General features: G+C 54.9%; 2 protein-coding genes across 12 annotated transcripts; both read left to right on the forward strand.

The window, feature by feature from the left end:
• Positions 1–1,292: 1,292 nt before the first annotated feature.
• RIPK3 (receptor interacting serine/threonine kinase 3) lies at positions 1,293–5,366 on the forward strand. 5 transcript variants are annotated; one of them, XM_081506389.1, is made up of 10 exons: positions 1,293–1,446; positions 1,670–1,810; positions 1,949–2,258; positions 2,745–2,890; positions 3,016–3,062; positions 3,279–3,446; positions 3,543–3,628; positions 3,859–4,188; positions 4,332–4,392; positions 5,030–5,366. In XM_081506389.1, exons 1-10 carry the CDS (start codon positions 1,427–1,429, stop codon positions 5,212–5,214), a joined length of 1,494 nt encoding a protein of 497 aa, XP_081362515.1. In that variant the 5' UTR covers positions 1,293–1,426; the 3' UTR covers positions 5,215–5,366. The 5 variants fall into 5 exon arrangements, with proteins under 5 accessions (XP_081362515.1, XP_081362516.1, XP_081362518.1 ...); XM_081506390.1 differs by having other exon boundaries at positions 3,282–3,446; XM_081506392.1 differs by lacking the exon at positions 4,332–4,392.
• ADCY4 (adenylate cyclase 4) lies at positions 5,129–22,094 on the forward strand. Of its 7 annotated transcripts, none has more exons than XR_014058579.1 (26): positions 5,129–5,501; positions 6,747–6,954; positions 8,167–8,364; positions 8,470–8,631; positions 9,188–9,337; positions 9,781–9,929; positions 10,007–10,118; positions 10,842–10,969; positions 11,105–11,263; positions 11,501–11,633; positions 11,836–12,009; positions 14,746–14,789; positions 14,923–15,009; positions 15,193–15,262; positions 15,583–15,680; positions 16,357–16,441; positions 16,529–16,666; positions 17,529–17,639; positions 17,814–17,998; positions 18,168–18,252; positions 18,707–18,865; positions 19,843–19,940; positions 20,233–20,340; positions 20,458–20,572; positions 20,879–21,003; positions 21,087–22,094. XR_014058579.1 is itself a non-coding variant. In XM_081506383.1 (26 exons), exons 1-26 carry the CDS (start codon positions 5,416–5,418, stop codon positions 21,237–21,239), a joined length of 3,369 nt encoding a protein of 1,122 aa, XP_081362509.1. In that variant the 5' UTR covers positions 5,164–5,415; the 3' UTR covers positions 21,240–22,094. The 7 variants fall into 7 exon arrangements, 6 of the variants coding, with proteins under 6 accessions (XP_081362509.1, XP_081362510.1, XP_081362513.1 ...); XM_081506383.1 differs by having other exon boundaries at positions 5,164–5,501; positions 19,794–19,940; XM_081506384.1 differs by lacking the exon at positions 5,129–5,501 and adding an exon at positions 6,326–6,457 and having other exon boundaries at positions 19,794–19,940.
• The last annotated feature ends 298 nt before the right edge of the window (positions 22,095–22,392 follow it).

Genomic DNA, 22,392 nt, shown 5'->3' on the forward strand with positions numbered 1-22,392 from the left:
CCAAACCATAAAGAAACCCAACCTCCTATCTCCTCTCGATTGAGTATGGAGCACCATCTGGGATGATTAGCATCTCAGTGAAGCCTCAAAAAGTTTGGGTTGTTCATTTATTAATCCAATGCAACAAATATTTATTGGGCACCTACCTTGTACCAGCTTTTAAAGAGACTACAGTTTAAGAATTCCCTAAATAGGTCAAAAATAGCATGCACTGACTCCACCAGAATACAAGATGTGTGTCCTGGAGCTCCAGTTCCTGGAGAAACCACAGTTAATGACTGGCCGCTTTTGCTCTGGCTAGAGGAGTCCATGGACCACTGGACAGGATGGAAAGTTCCACAAGGTGAGCACCTTCCAGTGAGTCTTGCCCCATGACCCACAGGGTTGAATCTCCCCATGAAGGACTGAGTGCCTAAGGCTGGTTTTATCTAATTCCACAATCTCCAGCTATGGTCAGGCCTTGGGCAGGTAAAATATGAACACCTTTTGTCAACCCTGAATCCTTAAGTCTCCCGAAGCTCCTGAGTTCTCCAAGACCCTTGTCCAGAGCATGTTTGTCAAAAACATTTATTAATATTAACCAGAGAATTTGCAATGGAAGGGTGGCCGTGGGGAGAGAGGGCAAAGAGGCTCTGTGGTGTCTCCACTGCCATGTACACCACAGTATCAACAACCCTCTGGTGGGCCAGTTCTCCTAGCTGACCACAGCACCCTGGGAGAGGTCTGTATTCAGAAGGAATAGAGACCACTGGACACTCCACACCTTCCCTAATCACCTTCCCCACCAGCTGAAGCCTTTGTGAAAATGGCAAAGCTTCATGGTTCAGAGCCAGGCTCTGACGTCAGTGCCTTCTCACCTATAAAGAAGTAACAAAAGCAGTACCTATCCCCTTAGGGTTGGTGTGAGGATTAAATGAGCTAATGGCATGTGGTGAGCTTTAGAGAAGTGTTAGCTACGATCTTAGGGCAGCTGTGGGAGAAGAGAGGCCTAGGACCATGGTATCCTCCTCAGCACCACCCCCTCCCCGCCCCCGCCCCACCCTCCACTTCCTCCAACCCCGCTGCGGTATCCCAGGCTTGGCGGTGGAGCTGGGAATCCTGTGGAAGAAGGGAGAGAGGCCAGCGGTAGGAGGCGGTTGGTTCCTGGAGAGTGAGGATACCCAGTGACAACTGTACCTGACCTGACACCTTAGGAACAGCACTAGTTTCTGTTCTGCACCCTGCCACGGGCCCTTCCCCGCCCCTGGGGCGGGACTGTAGAGGCATCTATTAAAGAAGGAAGTGGTTCAGGCAGAGAGAGCAACTGCGGGAAGCGGGAAGCGGAACCGTGAAGTAGCCTGGAGATTGACCTCTCTCCCAGCCCCCAACCCCTCTTTCATCCGCGGGGGCTCGCAACTTCCAGAAGCTTCTCTCATCTTCCAGCCTGATGTCTGGCTCTAAGTTATGGTGAGTAGAGAGTGAGATATGGATGCGCCCCGTGCCAAGACCAGGGCACAGTGGGTCTCACGGGAGAGGCTGGGGCTCGAACTGACAGCGCTAAGTCGCTAAGTCGAATCAGGGAGGCGGGGGGTGGGGGGGTGCGGGTTGCCGGTTGGAGGGGTGGGGATGGGAGGGAAGCAGGGAGGCCTTGGGGCCACGGCCAGCTGGTTACGTGGCCCCCCTCTCTCAGGCCCAGCGGTGCCTCAGCCCCGCTGGTGCCCATCGAGGAACTGGAGAGCCCGGAGTTAATAGGCAAGGGCGGATTTGGCTCTGTCTTCCGGGCACAACACAGGAGTTGGGGCTTAGAAGTGGCGGTCAAGATCGTGAACTCGTGAGTGACCCGAGCGGGTGTCTGGTCCAGGAGGCGGGGCCGGGGAGGAGGGGCCGCTGTGCCGCGGGGCGGGACCTGAGGGCGGCCGGGAAGAATCTCTCCGGAGCAGAGCTGAGGGCAACCTTCTCCTGAGCGCAGGAGGGCCATATCCAGGGAGGTGAAGGCCATGTCCAGTCTGCATAACAAGCATGTGCTGCTCCTGCTGGGGGTCACCGAGAAGCTGGAGTGGGAGTACGTGTCTGGGCCGGCTCTGGTGACTCAATTCATGGAGAACGGCTCCCTGGCGGTGCTGCTACAGCCCCACTGCCCTCGGCCCTGGCCGCTCCTCTGCCGCCTGCTGCAGGAGCTGGTGCTCGGGATGTGCTACCTGCACAGCCAGAACCCAGTGCTTCTCCACCGGGATCTCAAGCCCTCCAACGTCCTGCTAGACTCAGAGCTGCACGCCAAGGTCAGCCCATTCCTCACCCAGCCCATCTTCTGGACAAAGTCCTGCCCCAGAGCTGCTCCAGCCCCATCCACGGGACATTGGACCTGCACCTGCTGCAGCCCTGTCTCCTGGATACTCTCAGCATCTCCCTCTGGACACGGGGCTGCCCAATGTTAAGGCCTAGCCTGGGGCTCTGGCTCCTGCCACACCAGGTGATAGAGGCCTTGACCAACATGGTCAGTTCCACGGGTCCACCCCACCAGGCCCTCCAAAGATCCGTGGCTGATCTAGCCCAGGAGACTCAGACCTCAACCCAGTGCCATGGAGAGGGGATCCAGACCTCCAACCAGGGGCCCCACTGGTCCTACCCTTCCCCTAACCCTCCATACCCTCTTTACAAGGCTGGGCCTGCACTTTTTTGTGGGGGAGAGGGGGGAAGAAAAGGGTTCTGGGAGTTTCTTGGACCTGCCCATTCCCTATCTCCTCCTTCTTATCTCCCTTTTGCAGGTGGCAGATTTTGGCCTGTCCACATTTCAGGGAGGCTCACAGTCAGGGGTAGGATTTGGGGAGTCAGGGTGCACCCCAGCCTACTTGGCCCCAGAACTGTTGGCTGATATAAACCAGAAGGCCTCCAGGGCCAGTGATGTCTACAGGTAAGGCACCCACTCCAAACATATATCCCCAATTTCTACACCTGTCTGGGTCCTTCGAAGGGATGCTGTGTGGAAAGGAGTCTTGCCAGCAGTTGGGTCATGCCTCAGCTTTGTGTCTACTGCAGCTTTGGGATCCTAATGTGGGCAGTGCTAGCCGGAAGAGAAGCTGAGAGTAAGACTCTAGACAGACTCTGGGATCCTTCACCTCAGGTGCCCCCCTCTCCCAAGCCCCCAATTCCCCAGTCCCCAAGCCCTCTTCCTCCTCCTGTTTACCTCTTCAGGCTGCCCCACTCCTTCCTCACATCTCCTACACTCCCCACCCCTTTCCATGATGGGGTAGCCTTCATACTCTGAATGCCTTCTCTTCACACACACACCCCCACCCTAGTAGTACCCCAGACATCATTGGTGCGGGAAGCAGTGTGTGAGAGGCAGATCCGGCCCCCACTGACTGAGCTGCCCCTGTCTGGGCCTGAGACTCCTGGCTTGGAAGAACTGACAGATTTGATGCAGCAATGCTGGAACCATGAGCCCCAGAAGAGGCCTTCCTTCCAAGGTGCGCTGGCCATCCAGCTGGCAGTCGAGATAGGCCTGAATTTGTCAGCAGGTTAGAAATTTTGTTCACCTGCCACCCACTCTGCCTTCTCTCTAGAATGCCGAACAAACACCAAGAAAGCCCTTGATCTGGTAAATAAAGAAGATGTGTCTGGTAGAAAGATGAATGATGCAGTCTCCATGGTGAGTGCTCAACACCCCCACCCCCACCCAGGAGCTGGGCAGGATGGCACAACATGGCTCCCTTGGCCACTCAATGACCCCCCACTGACCACCATTCTCTAAGCTTTGACTATGGTCCCCCCTCTCCTCACCCCATCCCTGAGTTCCCAGGCAACAGATATGGACCCACCTCCCTTGGGTTTACTCTGGCTCTCCCACCTCCATGCCCAGCCAGCTCCCTATCCTTACAGGTGAAGGAGTTCCTTTCTGAGCACAGGGGCAGCAACAGGCCGGGCCTGGAAAGGACAGAAATAGACGGTCCTAGGGAAACCACAGGAAGCCATGATTCCTTGGTCTCTGAAATGATGAACCTGAATCTGGAGGGGTGCCCCAGCTCTGTTCCTGAAAAATGTACAAAACTTCTTGAGAGCATCAGGGTCCAGAGAGAGCAGGTTCCGCCTGCCTGGACAGCAGAGACATCTTCAGATTCAACAGCCCGACCTCCTCAGACTCCAGAGACTTTACCTTTCAGAAACCAGAATTCCTGCCCCACCCCAGGTCCTGGACCCCAAGGGAGTCAGGTGAGACATTGGCAGGACTACAGGATGCGCTGGGACTCCTGTGAATCCTGTCCCCTTGCCAGGGAACACTTGGGGCTGAGGGTATCTGCCATAAGGGAACAGGCCCCAGGACAGGGAGCCTGAGAGCCCTGTGTTGTTTGTAGGGGGCTGAGAGACGTGACACCAACTGGCCTCCCAGAGGGCCGGCACCAAATCTGGTACCAGGTACCCACTCCCCACTCCTTCCTTTCCCTGCTCAATTCTTCCACCAGCTTCTTCCTCAAGACCAAACACAGATGCAGGGTACTTGGGGAGGGGGAATGAGAAAGGGCTAGAGCCCACCTACCCCAGCCTTCTCATTCTGTAAATGAAGAAACTGACAGCCACTGAGGTCACACAGCAAAGCCAACTTGGCCCCTGAGCATTTGGACTTGCCCCAGCACCAGCGCTGTGAACCTCTAAATTCCATTCCACTGTCACTGGGTCGGTCCAGAGGATCTCCCATCAGAAAAGACCCAAGTATCATCGATTCAATGGACTTGAGTTTGAGCAAATTCCTGGAGATAGTGAAAGACAGGGAAGCCTGGCGTAGCAGTCCATGGGGTCGCAAAGAGTCGGACACGACTGAGTGACTGAACAACATCAGAGTCTCAGGTGTTAGTTGCCACTCCTCTTTAGCTTCTGCAAACCCAGTTCTGAAGGTGCAGCCTGAAGGGAAAGGCTAAAGGCAGGCCTGAGACCCCACACTTGCATTTCCCCAGGGTGAACACGAGGTGTCGCTGCCCCTCCATCCTGCTGCTCCTCCTTACTATAAATCTCCAGCCACTTAATCCTCCAACCATCCTCACTCTCTCTCTTAAAGGGCCCTGGTTTTCTAACTGCCAAGGAGTACAGATCGGAAACAACAACTATATGATTATACAAGGAGGAACTCCCTTATCCACGCAGGGCATGGCACGTTGGGGCGTGGATAGGGGCCCTCAGCACACCCCTCAAGGAAAAAGTTCAAAAGGCCCGCAAGAACCTGAAGCCTGGAGTGGGCCATAGGACTGGTATCATGATAGCAAGAATTGAAGCAGCTTCTCAACTGCCTCCTGGACTTGAGGCTGCTAGCCTAGACGTTCTCTGAGGGCCATCAGGCCTGCACCTGAACTGTCTTTGTGGCCCCAGGAGGCAATAAATGTGCAATTTTAACCAAAGCACCATGAAGGAGGCTAAAGCTTCAGCAAGGGGCCAGAAGAGACATGGATGAGAGATGGGGGAGCTGCCATCGAGAGAGTGGGAGGCACTGTGGTTTCTCTGTATGGCCGGAAGTGGGAAGCTGAGTGCTGTAGGTGGGTAATGTTGTGGCACACAAGGTCAGGGCCCTGCTGGTGGTGGGGGCAGGAAGGAATCCTGGCTCCTGGGGCAGCTCTAATCTCAGGGCAGAGCACTTCCTGTAGAGCAGGCAAGACCCCACCCTAAACCAAACCCTGAGGATACAGGCTGTGGTCCTGCCACCACCTTTTCTTCTGGGCTGTAGACACTTGGCAGTGGAGTCCTGGGGAGGGAGCTCTCCCTGGGAATTCTCAGGCCCCAGCACATCTTTGCCCTGCATGATGCCACTAGTCTCACTCATAGGTCAGCCCCCATACTGCCACCTCCCTCCCCCACATATATTCATGCACATGTCGCTTCCATGGACACGTTGGAAACCTTTGATTCTCAGCTGGTATTTGGGAGTGGAGAGCAATGGGTCCACAAAGCTACACACAGATGTGCCCCTCCCATGGAGCTGGACACCACTGGAGTATAGACCGCTCAGACGAGGCCACAGCACTGCCATCCAGGCTGGAGGGGCAGGGGATGATTGCCTCTCATCTGGACCTAGACCCTGGTCCCCATACGGCACCATGCTCTTCTTCCCCACATCCTTGCCAACTTTTGCTCCAGCTCACCCTCAGTCTCCCCACACCCAAGGTTTCGGGCCCATTTTGACATTTGACACTTGGTGCAGCCCACACCACCCCTTGCATCTCTCCCGTGGTCTGCCTTTCCCTTCCTTGAGGGGAACAGATGTGAGGAGGCTGTGGTGTCAGGAGAGACAATCAGAGTGGGGGAGGAGGTGGGAGTGCCGAGCCTGGCTAGGGCACAGGAAGGGCCGGGCCGTCCCATCGGGGAAGTGGGAGGGGGCCGAGGCGCCTGGAGGGAAGTGCCTGTTGCCCTAGGCTCAGAGCTACTAGCCTAGCAGCACGCTGACTCCACAACCTGGCCCAGGGTTACTCGGTTCAGCTGCAGCTGCATCGAGTCCGTGAGTTGGGGGGAAGGGGGAGGCTGGGGCTCCTTTGCTTTAACCCTAAATCCTGTGCCCCTGGCTTTTGCCTGAGCACCTCTGCAGTCTGGGTTTGAAGGGTGATGATCAAACGAGTGAGGAGTCCCCTCACCGCCAGCTGGAAGAAGGCTGGGAGGCCCAGAGAGTACCTGGAAGGAGACGGAATTGAGCTTGGGAGGTCTGGGAGCAAGTGGCTTGGTCCTGGTGAGAAGGGCACAGTTGGGGCTGGTTGGGGCCTCAGACAGTAACCCACCCTGGCCCTCCTCAGCCCCAGGGGTCCACCCCCAGGCGGTGTGGCGCAGGGCCCGGGCGAGACCATGGCCCGCCTCTTCAGTCCCCGGCAGCCCCCCAGCGAAGACCTCTTCTACGAGACCTACTACAGCCTGAGCCAGCAGTACCCACTGCTGCTGCTGCTGCTGCTGATTGTGCTCTTGGGGCTCCTGGCGCTGCTCCCCGTTGCCTGGGCAAGTGGCAGGGTGAGCAGGGGATTGGAGGGGGGCTCTGGTGCAGGCGTCCTTGAGGACTGCAGGACAGGCACTGCCTCCAGGGCATTTTCAGGGTTGGGATTCCAGGGTCTTCTTTTGGATGTGTTTTCTTTGCTGGGACCCGGGAAACAAGTGCTGGACCTTGCTAGGAGCTGCAGTGACCCTGCACAAGTCGCTGCCTCTCAGGCCACAGTTTCTGGGTCTATGCAAGGAGACAGCTGGGCCCTCGATGCTTCTAATTTCTCTGTGGGTCTGACCAATCTTACCGGCGCCTGTGATCTGCTGGTCCTAGGATAAATCCAATGCCGGGTTTTCCAATTTTCCAGGGGGGAAATTACACTGGGCCCCATGGGAATCTGTTTCCTGGTTTTCTTTCCCTCTTCAGGGGGCTATGCGGCAATTGTACCCACAGGCTCCCAGAAAGCACTTTCCATCCAGCTCTCATTTAGCCCCCAGATAACCTATTTCCAGTTTGTTTTGTGGGGGAAAGGGGCTCTTCAGTTCCATTTCTGGAAATATCCTGCTCCGTGTTTTCTTTCCACATTTTGGAGGCAAGGTGGGAAACCCACTGGCTGAGACCAATGGTCCTCCTCCAAGTCCAGGAAGAGGTGGGGACAAATGGTGGAGACTGGGAACGGGGTGTTGCTTCTATGCCTTGAGGAATGGGGAGATCCAACTCCTAGGCAGGCAAGGGAGTTTCTCGGTGTCCCCCTGCCAAAGCACTGAGAGGTGGGGGCAGGAGAGCCTCGGGGCCCCAGGCAGGGAATTTCCCAAGCCAGTTGGCCAGATTGGATACACTCATGCTAAGTCCCTCTGTGAGCTAGAATTTTTCACTTGCTTTGGGATTCCAGGGGTGGGGTGGGCGTGGGAGGGGTGCTATAGTTCCTATCTGGCAGGTGAAAAACCTGAGGCCCAGAAAGGTCATAGATTCACAAGTGGCCAATATGAGGTTGGAGCAAGGTCTTCTGGGTAGATGGTCCAGGTTCAGTCGCCCTGCAGTATGCAAGTGAGATAGTGAGTTGAATCATAGGAGACTGCTGGCTCTATTGATTAAAAACAGATTATTAGCATCTTCATGTATTTCAGTCTAATGTGAAAGGCAAGTGGAGGTGCTTTGCCCACTGCTGTCTGCTCCTCCTCTCCTTGGATAAGCTCCCCAAACCCCACATTCCAATCTTGCCTCATGTTCCCCCTCCCCACCAGGAGCTGGCGGCAGACCCAGCCTTCCTGACCGCTGTGCTGTGTGCTCTGGGCGGCTTCTCACTGCTGCTGGTCCTGGCTTCCCGGGAGCAGCGACTGCAGCGCTGGACGCGTCCCCTGTCAGGCCTCGTGTGGGCGGCACTGCTTGCCCTAGGCCACAGCTTCCTGTTCACGGGGGGCGTGGTGAGCGCCTGGGACCAGGTGAGGCAGGTGGAGCAGGGGAATGGGGCTTCCTAGGCCTCAAACATGCACCCAGGCCTGGAGGAACAACATAAGCTTGCAACTTCCAGTGCCCCTCTCCCCTAGGTGTCCTTTTTCCTTTTTGTCATCTTCACTGTGTATGCCATGTTGCCCTTGGACATGCGGGACGCCATCACCGCGGGTGTCACCTCCTCACTCTCACACTTGCTCGTCCTTGGGCTGTATCTTGGGCCTCAGCCGGACTCACAGCCGGCGCTGCTGCCGCAGGTGAGCACACAGGAAGCACAGGCTGCGTCCGGGGCTGGCTTCGCTGGCCGCTGCTTGCTTCCTCTGGGCATTCACCAGCTGTTTTGTTGAGCTGACTCCATGGCGGGGTACAAGGGAGGGTTCAGGGTTCAAACACAGGCCTGGTGGAGCTGGTCCACCGTGCGGGCGCGATGCCTGCAAACACCAGAAGAGGGCTCTGGTCCCCGGGGAAGGGAGTTCGCCAGGGGACCAGGGTGATGGGGACAGATGTGGAGAACAGAACCTTCACAGAGAATGTAAAAGTTGGAGCTTGAGTAGTTTCCTGGTGCCACGTGCGCGGGGTTGGTGGAGAGGTATTCCCGGCAGAAGGTTTCTAGACCTAATAGGCTATGTTGGTGCAGCAACCAAGGGTCTGGATGGGGTGGTGGGGTGAGGGAAAAGAGCCCCCTACAGACTCCACAATGCGGCACCCGTTGCCTTGAAATACTCTTAACTGTAGAGTCCTCCCTGCCATCTCAGTTAGCCCCCCGCCCCCACCCCGGGGTGCAGGGTCCTCTGAGACTGACCCTCCCCGCAGCTGGCTGCAAACGCGGTGTTGTTCCTGTGCGGGAACGTGGCCGGAGCCTATCACAAGGCGCTGATGGAGCGCGCGCTGCGCGCCACTTTCCGGGAGGCACTTAGTTCCCTGCACTCGCGGCGGAGACTGGACACCGAGAAGAAGCATCAGGTCCTCCGGGCCAGGAGGCCGAGTGGGGCTGGGACTCGGAGAGAGGAGTTGTTTAGATCACACAACCGGGCTCCGGAGACTGAATGACTCTAGGCGGGTCGCTTGACCTGTTTCCTCCTTTATAAAATGTAGCTATTGCCCACCTTGGAAGGCTGCTGTGAGGTTCAAAAAAACTGAATCTTGTGAAAGCACTCTAGAGCCTTATGATATTAAACGAAGGGCTCTAATTCCTGTGTTGGTGCTGGAAGTTTAACCCCTAACGTCGATGAGTGCAGGGCAGAGCTGGAGCTGGGCTGTGGGTGGTGGGAAGGACCTGGGCCATCACTTTGGTGAACACCTCTGGGACTGGAGGAGTCTGTGGGCTCCTAGGGGTTTGAGGGGGCTGGGGCTCCTGGCTTTAGGGAGTGGGGGTGAGGGTTGGTGCTCATAGTTGCCTCCCTCAGGAACACCTTCTCTTGTCCATCCTTCCTGCCTACCTGGCCCGAGAGATGAAGGCAGAGATCATGGCACGACTGCAGGCTGGACAGGGGTCACGGCCAGAGAGCACCAACAACTTCCACAGCCTCTATGTCAAGAGGCACCAGGGAGTCAGGTATGAAGAAGGATGGTCAGAGGGGAGGGGGTGTGGGCTGAGACCCCAGCCCCATTGATGCTGTCTGCCCTGCCCAGCGTGCTGTATGCTGACATCGTGGGCTTCACGCGACTGGCCAGTGAGTGCTCCCCTAAGGAGTTGGTGCTTATGCTCAACGAGCTCTTTGGCAAGTTCGACCAAATCGCCAAGGTCAGAGGGGGCTTCCTTCCCCACCTTCAAACTCCCCACCCTGGAGAGACCCTGCCAGGGAAAGTCCTGCCTTATAAGATCCCTGTCCCACTTCCAAGCTCATGTGGGCTCCCAGATACTCCACTGTGGTAGGAAACCCTCTCAAACATCCCCAGGTATGGAACTGCTCACTGCACACCTCAGACTTGGAGGGACCTTTCAACATCCTCACAGATGCCCCAACCACAACACCCCCAAACAGGCTCTGAGTCCCAGCACAGGTGTCTCTGGACACCACAACCAAATCTAGATGGATTTTTCTGATGCACTAATGTTAGGAGGCCCTTCCAAGGGAAATCACTGCCCTCTGCATCCTCAACTTAGCTACCCGATCGGTCCCCAAGGATGCCCCCAAGGAATTTAATCTTGGGTGTCCTCCCAAAAGAACCCCTCAATCCTGAGATTACTTTCATATGCTCAAATCTGTATACACCGTACATGTGCCAAAGCTGGGGAGATTCACAAACACCCCAACCCTTCAGATGCCCTTCTGAGAAAGATACCCACATAGGAAACCTCAGCCAGCCCCATATCAAGTTGAGGGAGGCCCTAGATCTGATCTCGACACTCCCAACCTCAGAAGTTCTTCAGGGATACCACATTTGCTCCCACTTTTCCCAGCTCCTTCCTGCCTCCTCTGGCTGCTAACCAGGTGCCCCCGCCCCTTGCACACCCTTCCCCTAGGAGCACGAATGCATGCGGATCAAGATCCTGGGCGACTGTTACTACTGTGTCTCCGGGCTGCCGCTCTCACTGCCAGACCATGCCATCAACTGTGTGCGCATGGGGCTGGACATGTGCCGGGCCATCAGGTCAGCTGGGGTGGGCAGGATGGATGTGCAGGAGGAGCAAACAGGATGGTGGAAGTCCTCCTGGAAAGAGGGAGGGGTACAGCATGGGTAGGGCTGAAGTCAGCACTCAGACTGTTCTCTACACATCTTGCTCAGGAAACTTCGGGCAGCCACAGGTGTGGATATCAACATGCGTGTGGGCGTGCACTCAGGCAGTGTGCTCTGCGGGGTCATCGGGCTACAGAAATGGCAGTATGATGTCTGGTCCCATGATGTCACTCTGGCCAACCACATGGAGGCGAGTGGAGTGCCAGGGTGAGAGCTGGGGCAAAAGACCCATCAGGCCTCCCACATGCCTGGTTTTCACAGTTCTTTAAAATGAGCATGTTCTCAAGCGGGGCTCAGGGAGATCCTGGGGACAGGGAGGGGAGCTGGGAGACACCTCCTGTAGCACAGGATCTTGCTGGAAGTCAGACCTCCAGGAATGATCCTCGAAAGAAATGAGAGATTTGGAAGCCCTCCCTCCTGACTCCCCCTGCCCTCTTCTTCCAGACGAGTACATATCACAGGGGCTACGCTAGCCCTCCTGGCCGGGGCTTATGCTGTGGAGGATGCAGCCATGGAACACCGGGACCCATACCTTCGGGAGCTGGGGGAGCCGACCTACCTGGTCATCGACCCCTGGGTAAGAACCCAGCCTGGACCCCATGGCCTGGCCCACCCCGACATCCACAGCCAATGAGCCTGATCTCATCCATGCCAGAGACTGAGCTCCTGGGTCCTGATGTGTGTATCACGAGGGAGGGGATACAAGTCTTAAAGGAGTGTGGGAAGAATGGGGAAGTCATGTCAATGTGACCTTGACGCTCAGCCCTCATATGGCCCAGGCTGCAGAGGAGGATGAGAAGGGCACTGCAGGAGGGTTGCTGTCCTCTCTTGAGGGCCCCAAGATGCGTCCGTCACTGCTGATGACCCGCTACCTGGAGTCCTGGGGTGCAGCCAAGCCTTTCGCCCACCTGAGCCATGTAGACAGCCCTGTGTCCACCTCCACCCCTCTCCCGGTATGTGCACCTCCTTCATGAGCCCAGCACTTAACATCAACCCTCCCCCGTGGCCCACTTCCAGCTCTTCCTGCCCCTTCCACCAGTGAGTCACTTGATGACATCCCAAGGTCCTGAACTGTCTGGTCACTCCAGTCACTGGTTCAGGACCTTCCTTGCCCTTCTTTCCAGAGAAAGGACAAAGATGACTTCCCTCTGAGCTCAGTTCAGAGAAGACTCAAGACCCCATAGACACCATGTCCATTGCTCCCCAGCCTTCATTCAGGAAGCCCCTTCCCCTGGAGCCGTACTCCCTCCTAACTCTGAGGCCAGTGCTGCACACCCTTCCCCACCAGGAAATGTCTCTGTTTAGCTCAGACTGCACGCTCTCTTCTTCAGTCCCTACTGGGACCAGGACAGTGGGGGCCAATCACTTGTTGCCCCCACTCTCCAGCACTTGTACACAGATAAGATGAAGTGACAGTGAAAATCTCTCATGGCCTTGAAGAAGGAAGTAACCATGAGTGGGCAGAGTCGGGGATTGGGCAGGGGGGCCAGCCCGCCCTGAGTCTGGGGAAAGCTAGGGCAGGACATTACTGGCTGATCTATGCAAAGCACTTCAAAGTAATGGTGATTCATCACCTGCCAGGAGAGCCTGCATCTTCTCCAGAGGCTCTTGGTACTTGATGATGAGTGGCCTGAACCCCCTCATGCAGGGACCCAGGCCATGTCCCTAAAGGCTTGCCCTGGGATTCGATTCCTCAGCCTGTTCTCCTCCATTGTACCCCATCTTCCCCAAAACTGTTCAGCATTCCTAGCCACTTGTCCACAGATCTTCCCAGAATCTTTTCAGCCAGGTAGCTGCTGCTAAGTCGCTTCAGTCGTGTCTGACTCTGTGCGATCCCATAGACGGCAGCCCACCAGGCTCCCCCGTCCCTGGGATTCTCCAGGCAAGAACACTGGAGTGGGTTGCCATTTCCTTCTCCAATGCATGAAAGTGAAAAGTGAAAGTGAAGTTGCTCAGTCGTGTCTGACTCTTAGCGACCCCATGGACTGCAGCCCACCAGGCTCCTCCGTTCATGGGATTTTCCAGGCAAGAGTACTGGAGTGGGGTGCCATTGCCTTCTCCGGGTAGACCTGCTTGGATTTATGGGGTGACTCCAGGGTACCCTTTCTGTGTCCCATCCCCCCTCCTCTCCCATCCAACAGGAAAGCAGGCCAGAGATCAGTGAGTCGTGGGGAGCGAGGAGGGGTGGAGGACCTTGGCAGCAGTGGCTCAGTGGCTCAGTGCCTCAGCGTGGGGAAGGGGAGAGGTCAGAGTGCTATGCTGGCAGGATGGAGAGGAAGGAAGGACCCAAGACCCCGTGACTATTGCAGGCTGAGGACGCCCGGTGCGGGTAGGGGAAAAGGGGGCTTGCCCAGGGGCTGTAAGACAGTGTTGAGTGCAATCCTCATGGTGGGGATGCCCCCTCAGAATCCTGCCAGACCTCCCTAACCCCTTCACTGTCATGCAGGCTAATAAGTGTCAGGGCAGAGTGGGAACCCCTTGTTCTAAGGTATCTTTTGATGTGGGACCACACCAGCCCAGAGACTCCCTTCTCAGTCCCTGACCTTCCAGGGTCTCATTTAAATGTTAGGGATCCTGAGAATCGCACTTGGCTTACTATTAAACAGTGTGGAACTATGGGGTGACTGGGCAGTGTTTGTGTGATGGCTACCATCCATCCATATTTATTCCTTCTACAATCTTTCAGTACCTACTATGTGGCATGCACTAGGGTAGTTCTTGAAAAGACAGAAATGAATGAGATAGTTCCCTGCCTTTAAATAATTTATAGGCATAGGGGAGGGCAGGAGGTAGTTTGATAAAAGTTAGACTCAGGTGTAGATGGTTCCATGCCTAAAACATATCTCTCAATCACTCTGTCTCTCCCTCTCTGCTCCTCTCACGTACACAGGGTTTTGGTTTGTGAGCCAAATCCACAGGGTGGCCCCCTGTGACCTGTTTTCTTCACGTGAGCCAGGGGATTGGGGAAGGATGGTCACCCTACATCTTGCCCTAGGCAGTGGCTGCAGCACTTCACCTCCTTCCTTGGCGCTCATCCTCAGTTGCATGCTCATTCTCACATCCCTGCACACATTGAGTATTCCTTTTGGTGCAGAAGAGAATGACTCTAACCTGGTTTCTCTTCCTCTTTCCCTTTCTTCTCCATTTTTGGTTCTCTCCCCCCCACCACCTCCCAGCTCAGCCTGATCATCATGAAAGGGCAGAGGAGATTCAAAGTGTTCTGCATTGACATTCCAGTTTCAACCAGGGAGTTTTTTTTGGCATGGGGTGATGGGCAAGTCACTGCCTTTGGAATCTGTTGCAGTCCTTAGGGAAATTGTGTCCTTGAGACACAAGAAATCACAGCCATCAAGCCTATAGAAGATCCAGGGTTGCCTCTTAAGTGATAGAAACTATGAGGAAATCAGAGGGCATAGAGACTCTTGGAGTCTGAAAGGTCAGAAAGAAGCTTGAAGAAATAAATGTGGTTTGTGGGCAGATGGGATTTGGTAGAGATGGAAATGGAGATAGAAATGGTGATGTGTATACATATAGAGAGAGGTAAAGATAGAAAGGGAGAGAGAGAGTTAGGTCAGATGCTCAAGTCAAGGCCCGTGCAAATTTGAAATGCCTCACTGCAGAGAGGCTCCACCACCGTGGGGGATGCTCACCATCTTTCATCTTCCTCCATCCCTGTGTTCTCCTTGCAGGAGAAAGCCCTGTCTTCCTTCAGCCCCCAGTGGAGCCTGGACCGGTAAGGTGGCCTGAGCAAATCTGAGTGGGGTTGTCCCTGTGACCTACCTCCATCCTCCCTGGGGGGCTGCTCCTGCTTTGCCCAGATGCTTTCGAGGGTCTTCCTGGTGACAGGCTGGGTTCTCACTGTGCAGGAGCCGTACCCTGCGGGGACCTGACGATGAACTAGACACCGGGGATGCCAAGTTCTTCCAGGTCATCGAACAGCTCAACTCTCAGAAGTATGGAGATCTGAAGAGGGCTGGGAGGGCTGGAGGCCAGGGCTCAGGTGGTAGAGGAAGGGCAGTGCTTCCTCTGCCCAGAAAGGAAGGGAAAACCTTCCCAGCTCTAGCCTTTCCACTCACCTGACCACCACCCTCCCGCCCCTTCCTCTTCCGGGCTTACTGCCCTCTACCTCCCACCAGACAGTGGAAACAGTCAAAGGACTTCAATCCACTGACACTGTACTTCAGAGAGAAGGAGATGGAGAAAGAGGTAGGCTGGGGAGATGGCACCAGAGGATTTCCCAACCTCAGTTTCTCTGCCTTGGGGAGGGTCCAGGCCCTGTGGTCCCACCTCCCTTTCCCAGTTCTGGTCAGTTTGTGACCTTGGAGGGTTGAAGGGCTTGTACTAGTCCTTTGAATTACTGGGTGGTGATGAGAGGAAGGAGGACAGCTCCTTGGAGAACCGGTAGCAGCTTCCTGGGTCAGAACTGGAGGGTGGGACAGTGAGGCTGGGGATCCACTCCTTGCTTGGGATTGACACCTTCAAGGTGATGGGCAGCACTGGTGTCGACCCCTCCCCAACCCTTGCAGTATCGGCTCTCTGCACTCCCCGCCTTCAAATACTATGCAGCCTGCACCTTCCTGGTTTTTCTCTCCAACTTCATTATCCAGATGCTGGTGACAAACAGGTGAGAGACCCCTAGATAAGGGAAGCCCTGATTCTCCAGAAGAGAACCCCTGGCTCTTCCAGACCCCTGACCCACACTTTCTTCCCTTACTCACTTCCCCTCTGCTCAGGGCACTGAACCACAGAGGAAATGGAAATACTTGTTCTGGGGAACCAGTAATCATAGCCCTCATCTTACTGTCTTACGTCCTGTGGGCTTTCAGCATACCCCGAGCATTTTCACCTGCTTATCTCTCAAGTCTAACAACAGTCCCATGAGATTTTTATTTCTTTTGTTTCCATTAAGATGTCCAAATCTCACAGCAAATGAGCTTAGAGAGTAGGTCCTCACTCCTAGTTCGCTGCTAGGAAGGGTGAGGATTCATTCAAAACTCAGCCAGGTGAAAGAACTTTGGCCCAAAAGCCCAGAGACCAGTTTGATGCAGCCTCGGCCACTCTCATGAGCCCCCGTCCCTTCGAAAATTGTCCCTGCGTTATCCCAGTACTGTCCGAGACCCTGCAGCTTTCCCAGGTCATCAGCATGTAATGTCTTTCATCTGCCTAGGCTTGAGCAGCAGCCGGTTCAGATCCCCGGGACCACTTTTCCCTGTGTCTCCCACCTAGACTGCAGGATGCCTTCCCAGCACACAGAAAGCCTATTCTGGCTCTTCAAGGCCTCATTCTTTGTCTCTCTTTAGGCCTCCAGCTCTCACCATCACTTATAGCATCACCTTCCTCCTCTTCTTCCTCCTCCTCTTCGTCTGCTTCTCAGAGCACCTGATGGTGAGGTGGGCTTAGGGGCAGAGTGGTGAGCTGGCCTATAGTGGGTGCTCCAGCTGCATGGCTAAGACTCCCATGCTCCTTCCACAGAAGTGTGTCTTGAAAGGCCCCAAGATGCTGCACTGGCTACCTACCCTGTCTGTCCTGGTGGCCACACGGCCAGGACTGCGAGTTGCTCTGGGCACTGCTACCATCCTGCTCATCTTCGCCATGGCCATTACCAGTCTGGTGAGAGAGAAGGGGCCCTATGCACCCCCATCAGGGCATGCTGGACCTTCCAGAGGCTGAAAGAGGACCCTTGGATTTGGGAGAACAGCTGGACTAAGGCCAGGGGATACTGGAAATGTTGGACAAGTGTAAATTAAAATTACAGTCATGCACAGCCTACCACCTGGGCATAATCATCATTAATAACACTTTGGTGGACATCCTTCCTATCTTTTTTTCTATGCATGCAGTTCTTCCTTACTTACCTTGAAAATGAAAGTAGTGTTAGTCGCTCAGTTGTGTCTGACTCTCTGTGACCCCATGGACTATAGCCTGCTAGGCTCCTCTATCCATGGGATTCTCCAGGCAAGAATACTGAAGTGGGTTGCCATTCCCTTCTCTAGGGGTTCTTCCCAACCCAGGAGTTGAACCTGGGTCTCCCACATTGCAGGCAGTTTCTTTACTGTTTGAGCCACCGGGGAAGCCCTACCTTACACATTATGATTTTGAAAGCTGAGTTTGGCAGGTTTTTTAGAACTTAGAATCATTCCTAGAATTCTATCCCTGAAAAACACCTTAGGAATCATCCCCCAACCAAGTTGCAAAAGCGGAAGCTGAGGCCCAGAGAGATTACGTGGTTGGCAAAAGACCACACAGTGGATCCACGACAGACTAGTGCTCATGACACCCACTCCCCCAATCCCTGCTCACCCCCAGCAAGGACCCCGGCACCGAGACTTCCTCACCAACCAGGGAGGATAACAGGATCCACCACTTTGGCAGTGTCTGGCCCCGACTCACCCCTGGGTCAGCTGAAACCCAGCTCAAGTCACCATCGTGCCCAAGCAGCTGCCTGCCCACCTCAGCTCCTTGTCTCTTGCAGGTCTTCTTACCAGCAGCATCAACCTGCCCTTTCCAGGCTCCCAATGTATCCTCCATGGCTTCCAACCTCTCCTGGGAGCTCCCTGGGTCCCTGCCTCTCATCAGCGTCCCAGTGAGTGTCCCTCACAGCCCTGAACGTCCTTCTCCAGAGCCTTCCTTGGCCCCTCCCCCACTCCACCCTGTGGACGGGGACAGACACGAGTCCCACTCGGTGTGTGTTTGTGTGACTGCCACCTCTGCCCGTGGGTCAGGCCCCACCTCCTGACCACCCTGCCTGGCCCCACAGTACTCCATGCACTGCTGCGTATTGGGGTTCCTCTCCTGCTCCCTCTTCCTGCACATGAGCTTTGAGCTGAAGCTGCTGCTGCTCCTGCTGTGGCTGACGGCCTCCTGCTCCATCTTCCTGCACTCCCACGCCTGGTTGTCCGACTGCCTCATTGCCCGCCTCTATCCGGGTACCTTGGACTCCAGGTGGGCACGGCCGCTGCACAGAGGGGCCCAGGCTGGGATGGGACAGAGCAGAACTGTCCTCATCTCTCTGCCTGAACCACCCACGGGGCAAAGGCCGAGGGCTACATGGGTGCTGGTGCGGGAAGTGATGGGGAGGCCATGGAACAACCCTGATCTGTGGCCTCCTCAGGCCAGGGGTGCTGAAGGAGCCCAAACTGATGGGAGCAGTCTCCTTCTTCATCTTCTTCTTCACCCTCCTAGTCCTGGCTCGGCAGGTAAGTCTCCCGGCTCAGCACTCCAGGGCCTCCCTAGAAAGGGTGAGGCAGGGTCCCCATATATGTGACTTAGTCTCTCTCACCCTTTCCCTTAATCTCATATTTCCAGGGGCGAACCCAAATGGTCTGTCCATTGGAAGCTTCTAAGTGAAATCTCCTGCTCCCTTTCTTCTTCTTTACTTCCCAAGGGCAGTGCCCTTAAATCCTCCCCTCTGCCCCTCCCTCCCACCCCAATCTAGGAAAATCATGTTTAAGAAAATATTCTCTGCCCCTGCTGCCCTCCCTCATTTGAATCTAGATTCGAGGCAGTCTCCCTGGGCAGAGTTGCACCTTAAGCTTTTCTCTAAACTGGGGGTATAGTGTGGTTTTAAGCATCATGGAGTGAGGGGTGAATGCTCAGGAGCTGGGCCCCCCTGTACTGTGTCTCCCCATGGCCCCCTGTGACCCTCCACAGAATGAATATTACTGCCGCCTGGACTTTCTGTGGAAGAAGAAGCTGAGGCAAGAGCAGGAAGAGACGGAGACGATGGAGAACCTGACTCGGCTGCTCTTAGAGAACGTGCTCCCCGCACACGTGGCCCCCCAGTTCATCGGTCAGAATCGGCGCAATGAGGTGACTCCCCACCCCCAACCCCTGAGCCCCAGAGGACGAAAATCTTGACTTGGCCCATCCTGTCTGGGCTCCCGCCTGACGGGTTGGGCGGCCGCCCAAGCCCCCATGCCCGTCAGGGGCTTCCATTTTTACAAGTTCTTAGGCTCTGACTTTGGTGAGCACACAGTCTCTGCCTCCCAAAGTCTTACTGGGAAAGAGTGTCCTCTCCGATGGCTGCTCCCTATCCTTCAAAAGCCTCACTGAGTGTCAATGGGAACCGCGTGAAGGACACAGTCCTCCCATCTCTCTAGCCCTGCACTGTCCAGTTTGGTAGCCATTAGCCTCAGTGTGGCCATTCATTAAAATAGAAGATTCAGTTCCTCGGTCACACTGGCCCCATTACAAGTGTTCCACAGCTGCTTAGGCTAGTGGCTACCTAGAACAGTGCAGCCAATAGAACATTTCCATCGCCACAGAAACTTCTGCTGGATGATACTGCTCTAGACTCTTCTTCTCCCTACTATTGCCTTTTTTTTTTTTTTTTTTGTAGTTTGAATAGCAAAATTTATTTCTCAGAGTTCTGGAGGCTATTATTGCTTCATTTTATCTTCCAAAGTGTAGCTATCATTGTAAGCTGACTTAACACTTTTCAGCAATAAGATATAAAGATAATTCCCATGGATATGATCCCAGTTCCAAAAGAGACTCCCTTCACGTTGCTGTGAGGTGATCTTGACTCCAAACCTCTCTCTTTCCTGGAATCGCAGTGAGACCCAATCTTTAACTCCTGAGTCACATCCCTGGGGTAACCTGACCCTGCCCCTCTCCTTCCTTCCTGATCCTTCTTAAACCGAGGGGAAGGAGTGTGGCCACAGGGAGGAAGACCATATAGACCCAGAAGGGGGAAGAACATGGCATAGCCCCTCACCCCAGCCTCCTGCCCTCCCAGGACCTCTACCACCAGTCCTATGAGTGTGTGTGTGTCCTCTTCGCCTCAGTCCCAGACTTTAAGGAGTTCTACTCTGAATCCAGCATCAACCATGAGGGGCTAGAGTGTCTGCGGCTGCTCAATGAGATAATTGCTGATTTTGATGAGGTGACAGTGCCAAGGGTCCCCCCAGACCCTATGTCCTGGATTCTAGAATTTCCCACCAGGCCCTCCTTCCACTTCACTCTCCTGGCCAGGAGGACCATTCTCCCCTCCCCAGCCCTCCTGCTCCTCCTCTGATCCCCCAGCTCTGCCCTCCCAAACAACTCTGCTCACTGCCAACTCTCGCCCTGCCACCACCATCCCTGACCCCACAACTGGTCCTTTAGCTTCCAAAAGCCTGGGGCTGGGCTTCTGGGAGAGCCAGAGAGACTGGGGACACAGCCTCCTTTCTGTACAGCTGCTCTCCAAGCCCAAGTTCAGTGGGGTGGAGAAGATCAAAACCATCTGCAGCACCTACATGGCAGCTACTGGCTTGAACGCCACCTCTGGACAGGATGCACAGCAGGTACCGCATCCCTTCCTTACCTACTAACCCTCTTTTGGGTTCTCCTTGGTGGGCCCATAAGTGGGCCTTATCCCTGTGCCTTCATTGACCTGTCCTGGTGGGCTGACCCTTTGCCAGGATGCTGAGCAAAGCTGCGGCCACCTTGGCACCATGGTAGAGTTTGCTGTGGCCCTTGGGTCTAAGCTGGATGTCATCAACAAGCACTCATTCAACAATTTCCGCTTGCGTGTAGGTGAGGACCCTCCCTTCCTGGGGCAGTTTGGGACCTCCTTCTCACCTTCCCAAGCTCTCCCTCCCCCAAGTCCTTTGTTAGCTGCTCCCCAGCTCATCCCGGGAAACCGTTCCAGACTCACCCCTTGCGATGGAGCATGAAGCTAGGAGGCCCATCCACTTCCTTCCCTAAGCAGCACTCCTCTAGCCTGTCCTCCTTTCCTCCAAGGCCCCCAGCCCCTTCAGTCTAGTTCCCTGAGCTTTCTTTCCCCCCTCTCCTTCTTCAAAATTCCCCCTCAGGGCCCCTCTTGACCACACCTCTTGTCAGGGTTAAACCACGGACCTGTAGTGGCTGGAGTGATTGGGGCCCAGAAACCACAATATGACATCTGGGGCAACACGGTGAATGTGGCCAGCCGCATGGAGAGTACCGGCGTCCTGGGCAAGATTCAGGTGAGGGAGCCACTCAGAGGAGTGGGGGCAGGGGGATAGGGTTAAGGACACCCCTACATTCCCTCACCCCTTTCCAATTGCAGGTAACAGAAGAGACAGCCTGGGCCCTGCAGTCCTTAGGCTACACCTGCTACAGCCGGGGCATCATCAAGGTCAAAGGCAAAGGGCAGCTCTGCACCTACTTCTTGAACACAGATTTGACACGAACTGGACCTCCCTCAGCCACCCTAGGCTGAGAACCCAACCCTGTCCTCTCCATCTTAAGACCCTCAGTAAAGAGACTCTGGTATGTCTGGGTTAGAATTGATGTCAGAAGCTGCTGGTTTAGCTGAGGAACATCTTCTCGCCTCTCAGTAGGACTGCTTCTTCCCAGGCCAAGCTGAATGTGTGTACGCAAGTGTGAGCATGAGTATGTTAAAAAGGAGTGATTTTTTTTTTCTCAGAAGCTCAGCAAAAGGACTGCCTCTGCCTCCCTGCCTGCCTCCCAACCTGATTCCAGTACTGGGTACCCTTGGAAGTAGAATTTTATCCACATGACTCAAAACAAAGACTTGTCCTCTCCTGCTTCCTATCCACAAATACTGGAAAGAATCTCCAGGAAAATGTCATTTCATCTTTATTCACGCAACAAACACTAAATAAGCACCTGTTATGTGCTTACTATGTAGCATGCGTGGGAGGCCTGGGATATAATCTGTTAGGTCCCTCCTCATTTCAGCTGCTGTTCTCAAGTTGACCCACCATGCTTTCTAGCAAGGACATGTATACGGCTGGGGGTCTCCAATTCTCAGGTCTCTCAAATTCTCCCTTGCTTCCTTTTGCCTCCTTCTGCCCAGATGTTGATATTACATAGGTCCTGAAGCATCCATGGCTCATTCCTGCTCACATTTTGGGGTCCATGAGAGTTATCTTGATGTGCAGATGTTACATGAGGATTTTTGACTTTTCTCCTAGTTGTCTTTCCCTTTTTATGCAAGAGATTCAAAAAGTAAACTGCCACTACCATCTTCTTAAAATGCTGTCAGAACAGAGCCTGTCCAAGGCTCTCCAAGACAACAGTCTTCCTAAGTAAAGAATGACCCAACCCTCTCGCTTTTGCAAATCTTCATTTCCTAAGGGTGACCACATCACAGAGGGCCTTCAGCTCCAGCCTGCGCCACAGCATTTTAGAGGCTGGCAGGATGCTGATGTGCAGAGTTCTAGGGGATAAGATCTGATGACTTGGCTCTCTGGTGAGACTGCCTTGGGAGAGAGAGGGAAAAGAGGCAATCCCCTAAGACATCTCCCATTGAGAGGACAAAGAGTACTGGCAGGAGGTTGGAGTCCCGCTAACAAAGATCCCCACCCCAGCCCTCTGGGCAGACACCTCTTAGCAGGTCTAAATGTTCT

This window comes from Giraffa tippelskirchi, chromosome 7 (genome assembly GCF_054371585.1).
Source record: "Giraffa tippelskirchi isolate mGirTip1 chromosome 7, T2T-mGirTip1v1.2.pri, whole genome shotgun sequence".
In the NCBI taxonomy this organism is placed as follows: Eukaryota; Metazoa; Chordata; class Mammalia; order Artiodactyla; family Giraffidae; genus Giraffa; species Giraffa tippelskirchi.